Here is an 18462-nt window from a genome sequence, read left to right on the forward strand (position 1 = left end):
TCTAGTGACAAGTAAGTAGTTTTGCAGCTCTCAAAAGAAAATGGCTCACAAGTTTCCAACCTTTTTTTGTTCCCAAATGAGTTGCACCCTAAAATGGTTTGATGAGCTTAATTGTTTTAAGGATGCATTGCAAATTTTATTAACTAAGCACCAAAAACTATTTTGATTTGGAAAAAGAAAAGGTACTTAAAGCCTAAGTTAGTCACTCAATATTACGGTTTGGTGGTATTCCTTTTTACTTGGAAGTGAGATGTCTTAGGTTTGAATCTCGTGGATGATGAATTTGATACTAAATTAGGCTGCCCATTGTGTGGCCTAGCCGAACTCTCCATTCCTTTAGTGTAAAAATATCGATGTACTCAAAACCTAGGCTAACCCACATGAGTGCTTCAATATACTTACCAAGTTTTCTTTCTCTTTATATTTAAAGAGCGGTGCTACACACATTAAATTTGTGCACCAAATAATGTGACACACATTTGATGTACGTACACTAATATTTTTCTTAAAATACTTTTCTTGTTTCAATCATTTTTTATTTGATTACTTCTCAAATTATGTTCCAAACTTCTTTTTGCATAACTTTACTATTCATTAGCCACGGAGAGATTCCACATCATTACCCGACATATATTCTCATATAAGTATCTCACTTATTACGTGACTAGCAAACCAAATAAAATTGAAATTGAAAACCTACTAAAAAAATCAGGACACAGTAACCACATTTCCCTTTTGCTCACAGGCTGCTTGTGCCTGTTCTCACGTGGCCGTCCCCAAAACCCAAAAAAGTAATTTTCACAACAACTAATTTTCCTTTTTTTTTTTTATGGTCAAACAAGTAATTATCCGGTTTTTGATAATTTACTCTTGGGTCATTTTCTTCAAGTTTCACACGTATATAAATAGCAAAAAATAATATAATATTTTTTTCTTTTTTAAATTCAGAGTCATACGCTTGTTATAAATTCATCGTTTTCCCGGAGGGTTTTATCTGCATTGTTTATTCGATTCTCCAGACTGAATAGTTCCTCTCTCTCTCTCCTCCGTTCGTGTTCTTCTCTCTCATGACAAACCGTCTTTAATTTTTTTACTTCTCTCTCTAAACCTACGCACCCCGGACTTTCTCTCTCTTAGGGTTTCGCAGAGAGCTTCCCAGTTGCGAGGAGCAAGATAAACGATCGTTAGGGTTGTCTTTCGACTTCCGGAGGAAGCCGCTTCGTTTGCGCTGATCGTGGAAGTGTTAATTTGTTACACGGGGACGGTGAATTGGCTTCCGATTGGAGTTTCGTGAGGTTTGAGCTCTTCTCGATTGTGTTTTGGGTTTTTGAAACTGTGAAGCTCTTGGGGTCTCGGGATTTGAAATTTTTATGGGAAATTTGTGGTTTAGGGTTGCTAATTTGGGTGCCGGGTAGAAATTGGAGGGGAGATGAACAAAATGGAGGGTGTTTTATTTCGCTAGGGCTTTGGGTGAAGCAAATTTAAGCTAATTTGTAGTTAGATTAAGTTGATTAGGAGTACATTACATTTTACACTTTTGCTCTGCTTTCCCATACAAGGCAAATGCCGTCTTTGGGCCGTAGTCTGCTTTTTTGTGTTTTGGGTTTATACACTTAAAGTTCTACGTCGATGTAGTTGTCTCGGTTTGTAAACTATATGTTTCTTATTAGCTTTTAGTTGCATAAATGGATTATTTATTGACAATGTGCGTATTTGTGCAGCGGACAGTTTGAAGCAATGTTTGAATGAAAGGTTGTTTAGTTCTTACAAGTTATCGAGAGAGAGATAGCCCCCTGACCATTTGAGATTGTGTGTTGGTAATGTAGTGTAGTGGATTATGAATGATTGCTGTCATGGACTTGAATGCCTCGCCAGTACCTGAAGAAGATGAAGATATTTTTGAGAATCATATAAAATACATTGCACCAGAAGAACGCATAGAGAGTGGAGCTGATATAGCACGCCGGGTACTATTTTTTTCTCGTTTAAATGGCCTATCTCCTGCTCATTTAGTGGCAACTGGATCAACTCATTTCTTTTGTTAGTGTAGTTATTGGTCTGGCCATATACTCGTTTGTCCTGGATCTCCAATGAGGTTGAAATCATTACAGGGCATTTTGCATTGTTTTGATCCATTGTAGTTAGGGGCATTCATTACTGCTTAAGCTTCTATCCTTCCATGGCCTTTGGAATTGATGGATATTATTTTGTCTGCAAACGATTGTATGGAAAACACAAACTTGGTCGAAACTGTTACAAACATTTACGGCCATAAGACGAGGATTTAGAAATTTAGAATAACAGAAGAGAGAAAATACTTTATGCTGCTATATTCAACTGCATCTAGAATTTTTTGAAATTAATAAGTTGCTTCCACCTTGCTGTGGGGCAAACAGGTTTTTTTTTTTTGGTCCACTTAGCTTATTAATATATCATATATGGGGAATATTATGCCCTTCAGAAGTATTACAACTCTCTCTCTCTCTCTCTCTCTCTCTCATGTGTGTGCACAGAGAGTCCCCCATGCATACACCTGGGAGCACATACACACCTGGTTCACATACACAAAGATTAGCCGTGAAATCTTTTCATTTTTTTTTTATATAATATGTATATATGTTGTTCTCAACATTTTTATGTGCCTGGCTGCTGATCTTGTGTTTTCCTTGTATTAGGAGCGTGAAGAAAGACGTAAGCGATTGAAACGAGAACGCCCAGATGAAAAACCAGTGCATGTTTCTCAACCCCCTGCATACGATTCATATCAAACAAAAAACCCCAAAGTTTATGACAAATCTAGGCTTCCCAATGGTAAGTATGCTGTTTGTAGCATGTTATTAGGTTTGCTAATGTATTTTCATTTCCATAAGTTGCATTTATTGGTAGAGTTATTTATAGAACTACATTTTGATCAATTCCATGTCAAGCATTAACTGAATTATTACCATTTACATGTTCTGTTACATTTTTTATAAGGATGAAATTAAAGTAATTGGTTAACTGCCTCTGGATGAGTTTGATAGTTTGCTTACCTAGCTATCCCTATCATTTAGTTCTTCCATAGTTTTGGGATGATGCGGAAGGGAAGTGTGTATTTGAATTTTGGAATAAATAAAATTTTCTTCATCTTGAAGACCGTAGCTCTAAAAAAATGGTGTTCCTGTTATATACTAGTATGGATAAAAGATTGTAGACCTTTATCTGGGGAAATAGGTTTCTGTCTGTGGCACTGATACAACTCAGGAGTGTGCATATTTGGTACTATTTTTGTTTTTATAATTGTTATATTATCTTGAAGTTGACTAGTTTTAAGAACCCTAGTTTGTTTCCTGAATTTGCATCTAAAGAGTTATGTGTTTTAGTTTTTAGCTTCAATTGCCATTTTCTTAGAGCTTAACTTCTGTCATCTTTAATCACATTTCTCTTCATAATGCAGGTTGGTTGGATTGCCCGGCAGCTGGTCAAGAAATATCTTGCATGATACCTTCTAAGGTGCCACTTGGTGAATCCTACAATGATTGTGTTCCTCCTGGTAAAAGATACTCATTTAAACAAGTGATTCATCAGCAAAGAGTTTTGGGAAGAAAAGTAAGCCCGCTGAAATTATGCTCTTTTTCTTTTAGTCTTATTTTATTATTTTTGAATTTCTCTGGATTGAAATTTAACATCTACCATACGAACACTCAGACAATTTTCTCTTGATAACTGAAAGGTAGTTTTTGTTACGTGCACTGGCTGTCAAAGCTTGGCTATTGTATGTGTATAATTCTTTTTGGACAGCGGACTAAATAGTAACTCTATGAGAGTCAGTCTTGTTCAACGGTTGAAATGATTTTAAGATCATCTTCATTCATTTTCAGCTAGGTTTGGTGATTGATTTGACGAATACTTCTCGCTATTATCTAACATCAGATTTGAAGAAAGAGGGTATTAAGCATGTCAAGGTGAGTACTGGATTATTGTACAATTTGTATTCCTTGGTACTTTTGCCTGTATTTTATTATTTATGGAATCCTGTTCAATAATGTAGATTGCGTGCAAGGGGCGGGATTCTGTGCCGGACAACCTTTCCGTAAATCAGTTTGTATACGAGGTTTGTTTCATACTTGACACTTACCTCTTAAGTTATATGCTCATTTTAGCTAGTGGCTTGCCTATTTAAATACGAGGAAGAGAGCTTTTATTTATTTATTTATTTTTTCTAGATATCATATTTACTCATATGGTGTATGTACGTAAAATATTTCTGGTTATGATACTTTATTAATTATTCTCATTTCAGGTTATACAGTTCCTGTCACGTCAAAAGCATTCGAAGAAATATATTCTTGTGCATTGTACTCATGGGCACAATCGCACAGGGTATATGATCATCCACTACCTAATGCGCTCATTACCAATTTCTGTCACTCAGGTAATTATGAGCTTATTTTAACTGTCTAAATGTAGGGTAAATCAACCCGCTTTTATTTTCTTTTCTTATTCTTGTTATTTTTCTGATGCTGCATTGTATTACACAGGCAATAAAATTTTTTGCGGATGCACGTCCTCCAGGAATCTACAAACCTGACTATATTGATGCTTTATACTCATTCTATCATGAAAAAAAGCCTGATATGGTTGTCTGTCCCTCAACTCCTGAATGGAAGACTTCAGAATTTGATCTTAATGGCGAAGCAGTTGCAGACGACGATGACGATGATGGAGGTCCTGCTGCTCCTGTAAATAATGTATGCATGATTTTAATAGTGGAACTGTTTTAATTGGATATGATGTATTTCTTTGCCAAATGAATGACTCGAAGATAGAACAGTCTAGTAAAGGATGAGTGGTCTTTTGTTTTTTTTTTGCATAGCATTGATGGAGGAGTAATTTTTTTGCCCAAGAAACTTTTTGTAATGTTGTTTCATTATTTGTAATCCACCTCGTATTTCTGTTTTGATCATGTAACAGAAACAAATGACCTTTTGCTTCTGTATCTTCATACATGCTTGTTTTTTTTATGTTGTCCTCACTGTAGTTTGACATACCTCTGCCATTTCAGGAGAGTCTGGATACAAGTGGAGTAATGACAAATGATGATATCTTGGGCGATGAGATACCTTGGGACCAGCAGGAGGCAATGCGGCAGTTCTGCTATCAAACTCTTAAGCTGGTTAATGTTGGGGTAGGCATGTTGAGACCTATATTCTTGATGGTTTTTGGCTTTTGCTTCTAAATCCACAAATACCTGAGATCTTGAGTTAGCCTGTTTTGATTTTCAGTCACATATTTTAGTTTATTTCCTACTTGCATAACTCTTACTTTTTTATTTTCTTTCATTTCAGCCTAGAGGAAATTCACAATTCCCGGGGTCGCACCCAGTTTCTCTTGACAGGTGCTCCTTGTTCCTTGTTTTGGTTTGGGTTTCGTTTTTTTTCTAATAGTTTGAGCATATAAAATTTCATCATATTTACCAATTGTAACTTTGTTTGACTCAGTATTGATATATGCAATAAGCTGTAAAATTTCATCATAACTTGGCGAACAATATCTTGAAATGAACTCTCTTTTGTTAACATGTTTTGTGCCGTGTAATTTAGTAAGTGGGAACATTTGATCTGAAAGAAAAGTTTGGTGGGCATTCATCACACAATTTTCATTTGAAATGATAACTGAAATGGTAACTCAAAGTCGTTGGCATTGTCGACAATGAATCTATGGATATTGGTGGATGCTTCTCGAATTGATATTTGAACTTTTGTATGTAAGCACAGTTTGTGTTTGTTTTCTGCTTAAGAAAGATATATTTGTAGCACTGTTGAAGCTTAGCTTTGTCTGGTTATTCTTCCACTATCATGTCCCGTAATAATGTGTTAGTTTTAAAAGAGACCCAGTGTGGCATGAAATTTGATTGCATCTTATTAGACCTTTGGTGGTGTAATGTGCATGGTTTCTTAATAATTGTTGGCTGGTAGATGACAAGTTACTTGTGCATCTGTAAAGACTCCTCGTGTACTGCATATCACATATTTGCTCTATTCTCATGTACTGCTTTATACATGTTGCATGCTTATTCATCTTGATATTGTCATCTGAATGGACTTCCTTCTCATTCATGCAGGGACAACTTACAGCTGTTGAGGCAACGTTATTATTATGCTACATGGAAGGCTGATGGAACACGATATATGATGTTAATAACCATGGATGGGTGTTACTTGGTTGATAGAAATTTTAATTTTAGAAGGGTCCAAATGAGGTTTCCCTGCAAACACACAAATGATGTATGTATGCACTTTTGGAAGGTTAATGATATCAGGAAGATTTCATGTAGCGCATCCTTGACAACTTGGAGTGACCTTGTTTCTCTTTGTTTATTTCTTTTTCATTTTTTGTCTTTTAAGGGTTTAGCCGAGAAGACTCACCACTACACGTTATTGGATGGGGAGATGGTAATTGACACCGTGCCTGATTCAAAGAAGCAGGAGAGAAGATACCTGATCTATGATATGATGGCAATCAATCATGTTCCTATCATAGAGGTGGGTTTGCCCTTTATCTGTCCCTTGTTGGGTGATCTACCCCTTAAATTATGATGCACAAACTTCAGAATTTAAGATATTGTATTTATAATCACAAGGTATAACAACTATATTGTTTAATTCATTGTTCAAACTTGGGCTAGATTTTTGTGCAAGCCAACATGTAAGTCATTTGGCGACTGGTAACACACTGTAAACCGAACATAGGGAGTGAATTTTCAGAAATAAAGGGAGTCCTAGATTTTGAGTATTGGGAATGTGCACAAAATTGGCTTCTTGTTTTGTTAGGTATGGTACAATCAACTTGAAGAGGTATATGCACTGTGATTTTATGACACCCATATAATCATAATTTGTGGTATCTGCAAGATTATATTGTCTTAAATTGTAAAATAACAGTTGGATCCAACTTCAATATATGCATTGTGATGGTGTGTCAAGGTTGTAAATTGCGTTAGTATATTATGTTGGCCTAATCAAACCATACGAGTGCATAGGTTATCACTTGCCTTGTTTTTTTATAGAATTGTTATCATATTTTGTTACAATTTTATCCCTAATTTTTTTCAGTAATGTTAAGCTACCCATTATACAATCTAATCTTTTAGAATTGTTGCAGCGGCCTTTTTATGAACGGTGGAAGATGCTTGAGAAAGAAGTCATTGAACCCCGGAATCATGAGCGCCACAATATTTACCAAAGTAGGAATCCTTACTATAGATATGACTTGGAACCATTCAGGGTATGTATCAATAAGATCTGTGTTCTGGCATTGAACTTCATTCCACTGTTTACTTTTTGCCGAGATTAATTTTCTCAGTGTGTTCAATCAGGTGAGGAGGAAGGACTTTTGGTTGCTCTCTACAGTAAACAAGCTTTTGAAGGAATTTATTCCAAGGCTTTCACATGATGCTGATGGTCTTATCTTTCAGGTAGTTCTATAAAATATCATTTGAGCTTTTTTATTGGTATCAAATTACTTGGTTAGCTGGCAATAGAATTTGTTTATTGCCATGTCAGGTCCTATTATTGGTTCTAAATTAGCAGTCCTCTCTCTGATTTGTTTGCATAGAATAATAATGTATATTTTTGATATGCTAGGGTTGGGATGATCCATATGTTCCCCGCACACATGCAGGACTTCTAAAGTGGAAATATTCTCATATGAACTCGGTTGATTTTCTCTTTGAGGTTGTGCTATCAACTTTATTTAGTTATTTTTGTTATAAAAACTCTATTGTGTCACTTAAGCTATTGTTTTCTGAATCTCTCATTTCCCTTTCCATATCTACCTTAAATTTGTTCTGTGCTTGTTTTCTCATATGAAGTTGCTTGTGTGGACAGGTAACCAATGATGATCGGCAGCATCTTTATCTGTTTGAACGTGGAAAGAAGAAACTAATGGATGGAAATAGAGTTGCGTTTAAAGGTCGACATGAATATCTTCAGATTTTTCTGTTTAAAACGTGACTCTGTTTTTATCATTATTGGTACAGCCGAAGTTTTGCATTGGGGTGCTTCCTGAAGAAGAACCTGGCAGGTGCTTCTCCAGAAAGCATTTCTATGACCCATAAGCATTTTTGAAGTTTTATTTTTTGTCAAATATATATAGAAGTATTGTGGTTTTCAGAAAGCACTTTTTGCCCTTCCTGAAGCAGTCTCAATAGGCCCTAACTTTATAAGAACATTTATTTTGTTTCTTTTTGTTTAAACCTGTGAAGGACTTGCATGCATACACATGTGGATTGATCCCAAAAAAGGAAATGTTAGAAATTGATGGATGAGAACTTTTGTTGTTTTTATAGCTTCCCTTTATTGCTTGAAGGGTTCTGGGAAACCTAGATAAAATAATGGTTACTTCATCATATCATCTTCCACAATCTAATTTGCACTAACATCTAGTATTATGTTTCGCTGGGTGTGATTTGGTATGATCCTGTTGCGTTTAACCTAAATGCTTTTATTTTTTTATTTTTATTGTATTCCTACGTAGCAGATGGCGAAGATCCCTCATCTTATTCCGGAAAAATAATCGAGTGTTCTTGGGATGGTGAAGAACAAGAATGGGTCCTTATGCGCATCAGGACTGACAAATCAACTCCAAATGATATCAATACCTACAAGAAGGTCCTTCTCCACATATTTTAAATAAATTAGTATTTTTTTGTTTAATCCCACTTTGGGCTCATTGATTGCTGACTTGAAAAACAGGTCATGCGAAGCATAAAAGACAATATCACGCAGGACATCTTGTTGAATGAGATCTATGAGATCATTCGTCTGCCTATGTATGCTGATAGGATACGGAATGATAGCAAAGCAGCCCAGCAGCATGCAAATGCAGCACGAAGGAGGTGACTTGCGGAGGTTTTATCATCACCGGGTTTTCTTGCAGAGGTTTGCTGATAGTAGTGCCCAGAGACACCTGCTTGGCAAGTCGTTCAGAGTTCTCTTTGCTCGAAGCTGGGTATAATTTGGGCGTATCAGCCGATGAATCACATATTTACTGTGTAACTTCCTAATCCTAGCTATAATTCATACTGAGTGCTGTGCTGGTGAGTTGTTTGGTCCAGTTTGATACGCCGCCAGATAGTCCCCGGGATTACTGTCACATTTATTTGGTTCTGATAGTAGTTCAGATGAAGAGGAGTAGGGTTAGAGTCAGATCTGTATATTATGATGAATTATGTTGTTAACTTGTTTAAAAAGGTAGGCATTTTTTAGGTTTCGCCTTACCCTTTTCATGTGAATAGACAACTTTGGGAACAGGTAAACACCCCTTTCTCCCCAAATCCTGGTTTACTTTATCTGTGTTTTCCACGTTGAATTTGTTTGAGACATGCTGCCTACTTGTCCTCTTAACCGTAGATTTGGCAGTTGTCTGTCCGTAGATGTGCAAATCGTCACCGTCTAGTAGCATCGGGCTTCATATGATTACTTGAGAGATTTGTTTTGCTAATTATTGTTTTAGAGATGATGCATCTCCTAGTTCAATTTGATCAAGTTCATAAACTGCATGCTTATTGTTGTGGGCTCCTTGGTGACCTTTCGGTTCTCCTAGCGTTGTTTGGCGTACAAGACTTCACTACTCTGGAGGCATTTTAAGCTCGTGTGATTTTAGTTTTATGCCCTAGTGCTAATGTGTTGAATAAAAGGGAACTCAACGAACAAGATTGAGCAAAAGAGCGTATAAGGTCAAATGGTGCGGAAATTACTTTTCTTAGTAAATAACGTGGCACTAAATCATTTTATTTCGGCTCACTTTCTAGTGTAATTTCATTACCCGAACAATCATCTTAAAAGACTTTTTGAGGATCATTTTGTTTTCAATTTTTCTTTTAATTCACTTTTTTCGAAATTGAAAATGTAATGACAAAACGGGTTTTAAAACTAAAAATTAAAAACAAAACGATTATCAAATGTTCTGGTAGCAAAATATTAAGGCTCGCTTGATAAGTGCTTTTAAATTGCTCGTTCGACAAATGCTTTTAAATGATTTAAAGCGTTTTTAAAGAAAATGTTTTTGAATTAAAAAAAAACGGTTTTAATCATATAGAAGTACTTGCCCAATAAGCTCTCAAGCATGAGTCCTTGTTAAGTTGGATTGGGATGTAAGGTTTGGTTTGGTATTGCTGTGCTTTGAAAAAAAGCTGCTTCTGCTGTGCTGTGAGAATAAGCAGCTGTGAAATAAAGCAGCAGAGTGTTTGGTAAACTTTTTTGTAAAAGTGCTTTTGAAAAAAAAAAGCAGTATTATAGTGTTTGGTAAACTGTTATGTAAAACAGATGTGAAAAAAAACCGGTTTTTCAAAGCTGGGTTTTGTAGCTTCTTGTTTTTGGCTTTTTTTCATCCAAAACTGTGAAAAAAAGCTGAAACTGAATGTTTACCAAACACAAAAACAGCTCCCAGCTTTTTTTGATACCAGCTTTTTTCAGAATCACCTCAGTACCAAACCAGGTCTAAGGGCTGGTTTGGTATTGCTGTGCTTTGAAAAAAAGCTGCTTCTGCTGTGTTGTGAGAATAAGCAGCTGTGAAATAAAACAGCAAAGTGTTTGGTAAACTTTATTGTAAAAGTGCTTTTGAAAAAAAAAAGCAGTATTAGAGTGTTTGATAAACTTTTATGTAAAACAGATGTGAAAAAAGACCGGTTTTTCAAAGCTAGGTTTTGCAGCTTCTTGTTTTTGGCTTTTTTTCACCAAAAACTGTAAAAAAAAGCTGAAACTAAGTGTTTACCAAACACAAAAACAGCTCTCAGTACCAAACCAGGTCTAAGTCCCTTCAATGACCAGAGGCAGCAGAGAGCAGACACTGTCACACTGGTAGTCTCCAAGAATCACGATTAACTGTGTCACTCCGTAGACGTCACATTTCGTGCGTGATACCCACACAGCGGTCACCCGACCCAGAATCCTCAAACATCATCGGCATTCAATTCATCCTCTGCGAAGTTATAAAACAGCTCCCTTCACATTTCTCTCGCGTAATCGTAATTTTCTCAAACGCGAGTGGCATTTCCAATCGCAGTCCTCGACTGTTGACTCCGCGCAGCCATCCATGTCCTAAATCCACACCGCCGAGACGTTTTTAGAACCCTAGCTGGGGTTTATCTTCTACCCCGCAATTTCTTCCCCAATCCGATTGAAGCAAACCGGATCATATGGAATCCGCAGCGATTAGGGCTTTTCTGATCTGTCTAATTCTCTGCGCCGGTTCGAGCTTCGTTCATGGCGAGGAGCCGGCGAAGAATAAGTTCCGGGAACGAGAGGCCAGCGACGACGCCCTTGGATATCCGAGCATGTATGCATATTCGTTTTCTTAATCCGTCTTATTTGCCTTGATTAGTGTATAATCGCTGGGATTTGTGTAAATGTTTACTTAATTCTGTTCGGAGTTTTTGCATTTGATTAATGGGTTTCTGTTGTTGGATGTGTGCGTTTGGTTAGAGATGAGGATGCCTTGTTGAATTCGCGGTGCCCTGCGAAATTGGAGCTCCGATGGCAAACGGAAGTTAGTTCCAGTATATATGCTACACCCTTGATCGCCGATATCAATAGGTACGAAAATGATTGTGCTTTGGTTGGAAATTCTGTGTATTTACTTGTGCATTTTGAGATTACCAAGAGATCAAGTTTGTGTCCAGCATTGATTTTTGGGGCCTTTTTTTCGGGTATTCGTTTTCGCTTATTACAGTGATGGAAAGCTTGAGATCGTGGTTCCTTCTTTCGTTCACTATCTTGAAGTTCTTGAAGGTGCTGATGGAGACAAACATCCAGGTATGACCCAATTTCATTTCTTTCATTACATTAAGCTGTCTTGAATTTTCTTGAAGTGATTTTCTAAGTACCTGCTTGATGATTCATCAGGTTGGCCTGCTTTCCACCAGTCAACGGTACATGCTAGTCCTCTCCTGTATGATATTGACAAGGATGGTGTGAGAGAAATAACTTTGGCAACCTACAATGGGGAAGTTTTATTTTTCAGGTAATTCAGTTACATTGCCCGACTGATGTTACTAAATATTTTACAATTTGTTTTCTTGTCTGCAATCCTATATCAGCATCCACAAGCTCATAAAAGTTTTTGTGTTCTTTTAGGGTCTCAGGTTACATGATGGTAGATAAACTAGTAGTACCTCGTAGGAAAGTTAAAAAGAACTGGTATGGGGGTTTGCATTCGGATCCCGTGGATCGTACTCATCCAGATGTCCATGATGATTCTCTTGTCATGGAGGCTGTGGAATCAGCTCATCGTAAGCCATTTACACGTTAAAGTAGTTTTTCTTGCTACTGCTATTGTTTTTGAGTGTCCTTATTCATATAATCCACTTTAGTAGACCTTTAGGAAGTGCATGCTGAGTCACCTGACACAGTTCTGACGTTATATGATTGTGAAAGTATTCCTTTTAAGTTTAACGGGAACTAATCATGTTTGCAACTGTTGGTTATTTTTGTAGAAACAAATGGAAGTACAGCTAAGTTAAACAATTCTGCTTCTATTTCAACTCCCGATTCCAACACTTCAGCTACTATTTCAACTCCTGATTTAAACAATTCAACAACTATTTCAAAAGAGAGCAACCTTGGCATGGTAAATGCGTCAAATCCAGAGAATAAAGGGGAAACAAATTCAAGTCAGGTGGAAACAGTCATCAAGCTGCCTACGGGCACGGACAATTCTGCTGTAAAAAATGTGTCAGAGGAAACTGTTAATGTAGTGAATGGAACTAGATCTGGTAGACGGCTTTTAGAAGATAAAAATTCAAGCGAATCACAGGATGGTGGTTCTGGATCCAAAGAGAATAATAAGGAGGATGTTCCTGTTGCAACTGTACAAAATGAGGGAAGCTTGGAAGCAGATGCTGATTCATCGTTTGAGTTGTTCCGTAACAGTGAGGAACTTGCCAATGAGTATACTTATGACTACGATGATTATGTTGATGAATCAATGTGGGGAGATGAGGAATGGGCTGAAGGGCAGCACGAGAAAATGGAGGATTATGTCAATGTTGATGCACACATCCTCTGCACTCCTGTGAGTTCTAACTTTAATGTTTCTTCTATACACATGTATGGGCACACTGCACATGGATTTATGTATGTAGGCATGATACTTATTCACTCCTTTGCCATATGCAAGTTATATTTGGTTGATGATTTCTTTTTTCTGTCAGGTCATAGCGGACATTGATAATGATGGAGTATCAGAAATGGTTGTTGCTGTATCTTACTTCTTTGATCACGAGTGAGCTCTCTTCCATAGTATCAAATTTCACTTATTTATTAATATTTTTGGAGTGGAATGAAATCACATCAAGTTTCACTTTAAATTCCCATTGAAGGTGTCTACCTTCTTATTTTAGAGGATTTATACAGTTTAGACTCTGATAAAGCAAGTATTTTCTAGGCATGGTGTACACTATAGGATTTATCAAAGCAAGCATATCTTTTAACTTATTTCTGTAAGTTTGACAAATAAGTACCATATGTATATATTTCATGTAAATACTGCAAGCAGTATACAATCTGGACTGTAGGAGTTATATCTGCATTTGGAGTAGTTGTAATGACCTGGTATGGCCGCCAATGATCTCAAAACTATAGCACTATTTGTGTTGACCAGGAGACACTCACGAGATCAGTAGATATGATGTAAATGAAATAGAACGATTATTTTAAGTTGTAGGTAGATTCTGTTTGATCTAGAAATTTACTGTGCTCTTGGTTTCTTCCTTCATCCATACAATAAATTGTAATAACCCTTTAAGTTACACTTCCTGCAAAATCAATTTGGTGCATTTTCTTTATCATTTGTTATGCAGCATCATCCAAGATTGAAATGTGAACCATGTGAACTGTGTGTTGGAGTTTGCTTAGTAATTAATGGCTTGAAAGTAAATTCCTACCTTGTACGTTCGCAGGTATTACGAGTCCAATGAAGATCATCGGAAGGAACTGGGTGACATTGATCTTACAAAATATGTTGCTGGCTCAGTAGTTGTTTTTAATCTCGACACAAAGCAAGTTAAGTGGACTGCGGAACTAGATCTGAGTACAGAGACTGAGAAGTTTCATGCTCATATATATTCTTCTCCAACTGTGGTGGATTTGGATGGTGATGGGAATCTGGACATTCTTGTTGGAACTTCCTTTGGCTTGTTCTATGTCTTGGACCATCATGGTGAATTAATTTTTCTTGCTGTCATTGCTGCGTTTGCTGACATTTTTACCTCAGAGTGCATGAGTTGCTTTAAGTTCCCTGGCATACAAGACGCTGAATCATCTTTGATGTTACATAGAATGCTTTCTGTTTAGTGATACGGAAATTGAATGGTTTCTTTTGTTCAGGCAAGATCAGGGAAAAATTTCCTCTTCAAATGGCTGAAATTCAAGGAGCTGTTGTTGCTGCTGATATCAATGATGATGGAAAAATTGAACTAGTGACCGCTGATGCTCATGGAAATGTTGCTGCATGGACTACTAAAGGAGTAGAAATTTGGGAAAGGCATCTTAAGAGTCTAGTTCCCCAGGTACGTTAAATGTTTGATTTGATATTAAGTTGTGTACTAGTACAATAGTTGGTTCAGTTGTTTACTGATTTCTTTTTCTGCTCTGGACCTGGTGAGATTAGTCTACCATTTTTCTGGAGAGATTAGCAATTTTAAACTTGCATGCACAAATTTTTGCTTGTCATTCTTCAAGAACCTGGTAAATTACAACTTGGCTTGTATAATTCCTAGCGAATCTGATGCAGAGTTTTGTTCCTCAGGGTCCTACTATTGGTGATGTTGATGGGGACGGCCATACTGATGTTGTGGTTCCAACGTTATCCGGGAACATATACGTTCTTAGTGGCAAAGATGGGTCAATTGTTCGTCCTTATCCATATAGAACTCACGGGAGAGTTATGAATCAAGTTCTTCTAGTTGATTTAAGTAAAAAAGGAGATAAAAAGAAGGGACTTAGCCTTGTTACAACTTCGTTTGATGGTTACCTGTATGTAATTGATGGACCTACATCATGCGCCGATGTGGTCGATATTGGTGAAACCTCGTAAGATGTTTTTAAATTCTTCAATGTCCCTACATCTTTAATTAGTTCTCCCCCTTTCCATGGTTTACCTGAAACATTAATCCCTGCATGACAGATATAGCATGGTCTTAGCAGACAATGTTGATGGTGGGGATGATCTTGATCTTATTGTTTCAACCATGAATGGCAATGTCTTTTGCTTCTCGACTCCTGCTGTGCAGCATCCCCTCAAGGCATGATAGATCTCAAGCTTGATCTGTCGATAGTTTCTTCTGTTGTCTTCAGTTTTTATTTTTTGCTTTTTGTTGGGTGATAATATTTTGTTTTTAATCTTCTTTGTTGTGTATCCTTTCGCAGGCATGGAGATCACCAAATCAAGGGAGAAACCATGTTGCAAATAGGTATAACCGTGAAGGTATCTTTGTTTCGCATTCATCAAGAGCTTTCCGTGATGAAGAGGGCAAGAACTTTTGGGTGGAGATTGAGATTATAGATAGCTATAGATACCCATCTGGGTTGCAAGCACCATATAATGTGACAGTAAGTTGCTCATTCCTTCCGATTATTTTGGCCAAAGTCAACTACATGGCCCTCTCTCCTCTGTCTCTTGTATACACACGCAAGTAGCTTGTGAGTCTAATATACAAAACTCAGTCAATATATATATAATTTTTTTTTTTTTTGAACTATGCAGGCAACGCTGTTAGTGCCAGGTAATTACCAAGGAGAGAGAACGATAAGAATAAACGAGACCTTCAATCGTCCTGGAAAGCATCGTATGAAGCTTCCGACAGTTGGTGTAAGGACTACAGGTACTGTTTTGGTGGAGATGGTTGACAAGAACGGACTCTACTTTTCAGACGATTTCTCCCTCACATTCCACATGTATTACTATAGACTCCTCAAGTGGCTGCTTGTCCTACCAATGCTTGGAATGTTTGGCGTGCTTGTAATCCTTCGTCCACAAGAAGCTGTGCCTTTGCCATCATTTTCGCGAAACACCGACTAAACGTTCAACCTTTATCAATACAAAGACAGATGCTAAGGCTCACGAATTGTGACGGCCATTCTCACCCGAAAAAGTGCAGAAACCGTGGCGGATATGACAACAATGTGCGCTCTATTTTTTATGATCAAGCTAAGATTGATCTTTGGTTTGGCCGAAAAGAAACTGAGTTTTGAGCAAATAGATGTCGGAACTTGTAACATAGTTGAATATGAGTCAAGGAACGAGTACCAAATCCAAGTTTTTCAATGATAATTGTTTAGAGGATGATTCTATATGTATCTCTATAAATTGGCAATCTCAGTTTTCATTCAACCCCTTAGTACTTTCAGTAGGCCTCTCCAAGTTTGGATCACTAAGACATGCTTACTTGAAAAGAATTGGAATTGAAATTATTTCGACTCGTCGACTTTCTATCTGTTAACTAAAACATATCAAATTATTAGCCGTTGCGGCATTCTTATTTGTTTAATATATTCTTATTATTCTGTAACTTTGTTCGTCGCGTACTTTGATATTCAACTTGGCATCAGAGCAGGTTTGATCATTCAGGGTTTAATCTGCTTTTGATGAGTATCAGTTTTTGTTTGTCTGTTTGCTCGGTATCAGTTTCGTCTCTAGGTTAGGATTTTCTTGTTTGAAAAAAAGAAAAGAATTAGGATGACTAGTTGATCCCAAATTTATTCCTTCCGTCTTTACTATACCTAGCTGTATCGGTTCATAACTTTGGCCATCCTAAGTTAAATTACCATAAATGGGTTTGCTCTCGTGTTTCATTTACAAGGGCAATTTACATAACACAGATACATTGCTACTGTGGCGTCTTGTAGCAATGATACAATGACATGTGAACATAAATTTACACATATCTTTATATTATTGACACGAGACGCCATAACGACATGACATGAAAGTCCACCCCAAATACATACTCCCGTTGGATTCATACTACCAGACTAAAAACGGACGGAGTAGAACTACCTTGTAGGTAATATGCAAGGCAGTTTTTATTCGCAGTTGTTATTCATACTACCTCCCCCTCCAGATTTCGATTCCCTCAAAATCAGGAATCAGACTCCCCTTAGTTTTGTAAACAGCGGAGTAATTCGGAATATGAATGACTCTCATTCTACTAATACCGTTTTAATGTAAGCAAACATGCCCTAAAGTGAATGGTTTCAGATATAACATTTTCCATTCCTAAGATAGAATACATTCTACTATAAGCTTCGGTCCAAATATGAACAGACTCCTAATTTGATGCAAAAAGTTATCAAAGATTTAAGCCAAAGCTATATAATCCCACAAAACTAATCCATTTATATCTCAATAATGCTTAAAAGTAAATAAACATGTTCAAAAATAGAAATACAGGTCCAATATGCAGAATGGAATACGATCACACGATACAGTAGTGATTGTCACGCTCTCGTTTTCTTCTTTTGCACTCGCATTTTATTTCTGTCCAAAGACTAAAACAAACATAATAGAAAACTAGAGTGGGAAGATCACTTCGGAGCTCTCTGGGAAAAATTTCCCAAAGAGAGGGCAAAAGAGATGCTAGATAGGCCTCTTTCCGAGCCTCTTAATCTCTCTGTCCATATTACCAGAAAGCATCAAAGCAAACATCTTGTAGTCGCAAAACAGAGACCAAAACGGATGCCCGAACGTCGCCGGAATATTCCCCTCCACGAAAAAATGGCTGTACCACGCGAGTCCGTACCCAGAGAGAGGCACACAAACCAGAAATCGCCAATCAAACAGCAACGAGTAGAGGAGGAAGGAGAGAGAAGCCAGGGTTCCTGCAAAATGCCAGCGCCGCGTCGATGGCTTCGAGTGCTGGCTCATGTAGAAGGCCCAGAACTCCTCCAAGCTCCTGAATTTCATATCTTGGAGTGAAAGTAAGAGCAACCCAGTTCAGGATTCTGGTTTTTGTGAGCACCCAAGTGGAAAAATGATCAGAATTCGGATTCGGGAAAGATTTTGGAAGCTTTGAGATTAAACCCAGAAAAATAAAAGAAGAAAAAGAAGCTGGTATCTAATCTGAGTTTGGATAATTTTTTGGGGGTTGAATTAAATTTTGTGTGGTGGGATTTGAGTTTGAGGATGGGATGAAAATATAAATCTGGAGTTTTGGGTGATGGATCTTAGTTTTATCCGCTGTGTGGTTGGTGTTTGTGGGAGGATGAAACAGAGCAGGGTGAAAAGTATGAGAAGGTGAACAGTTTCTGTGTGCGCGTTGTGTGTGGTTCGAATAATGCAAGTAGGTTATATAAAAGTCTTCTCCACGGCGGCGACTTTGTAGTTATCATCCGGTTTTTGTTTTTTTTTCTTGGATTTAACATGTTGATTAATTGAAAACAACAAGGGGGATTGAAGAGTTTCTTAAATCCAAATTGATATTTC

At 37.3% G+C, this 18462-nt stretch overlaps 3 protein-coding genes across 4 annotated transcripts; 2 read left to right on the plus strand and 1 right to left on the minus strand.

The window, feature by feature from the left end:
- Positions 1-1042: 1042 nt before the first annotated feature.
- LOC103959590 (mRNA-capping enzyme) lies at positions 1043-9316 on the plus strand. Of its 2 annotated transcripts, XM_009371938.3 has the most exons (18): positions 1043-1295; positions 1722-1967; positions 2676-2811; positions 3437-3588; positions 3861-3944; positions 4031-4093; positions 4283-4414; positions 4521-4730; positions 5045-5167; positions 5328-5377; positions 6104-6266; positions 6387-6524; positions 7144-7266; positions 7358-7456; positions 7626-7715; positions 7869-7953; positions 8521-8651; positions 8736-9316. In XM_009371938.3, the coding sequence occupies exons 2-18, from the start codon at positions 1842-1844 to the stop codon at positions 8880-8882; spliced, it is 2052 nt and encodes a 683-aa protein (XP_009370213.1). In that variant the 5' UTR covers positions 1043-1295; positions 1722-1841; the 3' UTR covers positions 8883-9316. The 2 variants fall into 2 exon arrangements, 1 of the variants encoding a protein (XP_009370213.1); XR_007254619.1 differs by lacking the exon at positions 8736-9316 and having other exon boundaries at positions 7869-8064; positions 8521-8654.
- A 1515-nt stretch (positions 9317-10831) lies between these two features.
- Positions 10832-16378, plus strand: LOC103959588 (protein DEFECTIVE IN EXINE FORMATION 1). Its single transcript, XM_009371936.3, has 13 exons — positions 10832-11319; positions 11466-11576; positions 11713-11795; positions 11886-12003; positions 12117-12271; positions 12476-13053; positions 13193-13263; positions 13940-14199; positions 14367-14548; positions 14788-15071; positions 15166-15283; positions 15408-15590; positions 15745-16378. Exons 1-13 carry the CDS (start codon positions 11180-11182, stop codon positions 16057-16059), a joined length of 2598 nt encoding a protein of 865 aa, XP_009370211.2. The 5' UTR covers positions 10832-11179; the 3' UTR covers positions 16060-16378.
- Positions 16379-17353: 975 nt separating this feature from the next.
- LOC103959589 lies at positions 17354-18100 on the minus strand. The gene has a single exon (XM_009371937.3). It carries the CDS (start codon positions 17941-17943, stop codon positions 17617-17619), a length of 327 nt encoding a protein of 108 aa, XP_009370212.1. The 5' UTR covers positions 17944-18100; the 3' UTR covers positions 17354-17616.
- Between the last annotated feature and the right edge of the window lie 362 nt (positions 18101-18462).

The sequence above is a fragment of a genome, unplaced genomic scaffold (assembly GCF_019419815.1).
Source record: "Pyrus x bretschneideri cultivar Hongxiangsu unplaced genomic scaffold, Pyrus_bretschneideri_v1 Contig11, whole genome shotgun sequence".
NCBI classification, from domain to species: Eukaryota; Viridiplantae; Streptophyta; class Magnoliopsida; order Rosales; family Rosaceae; genus Pyrus; species Pyrus x bretschneideri.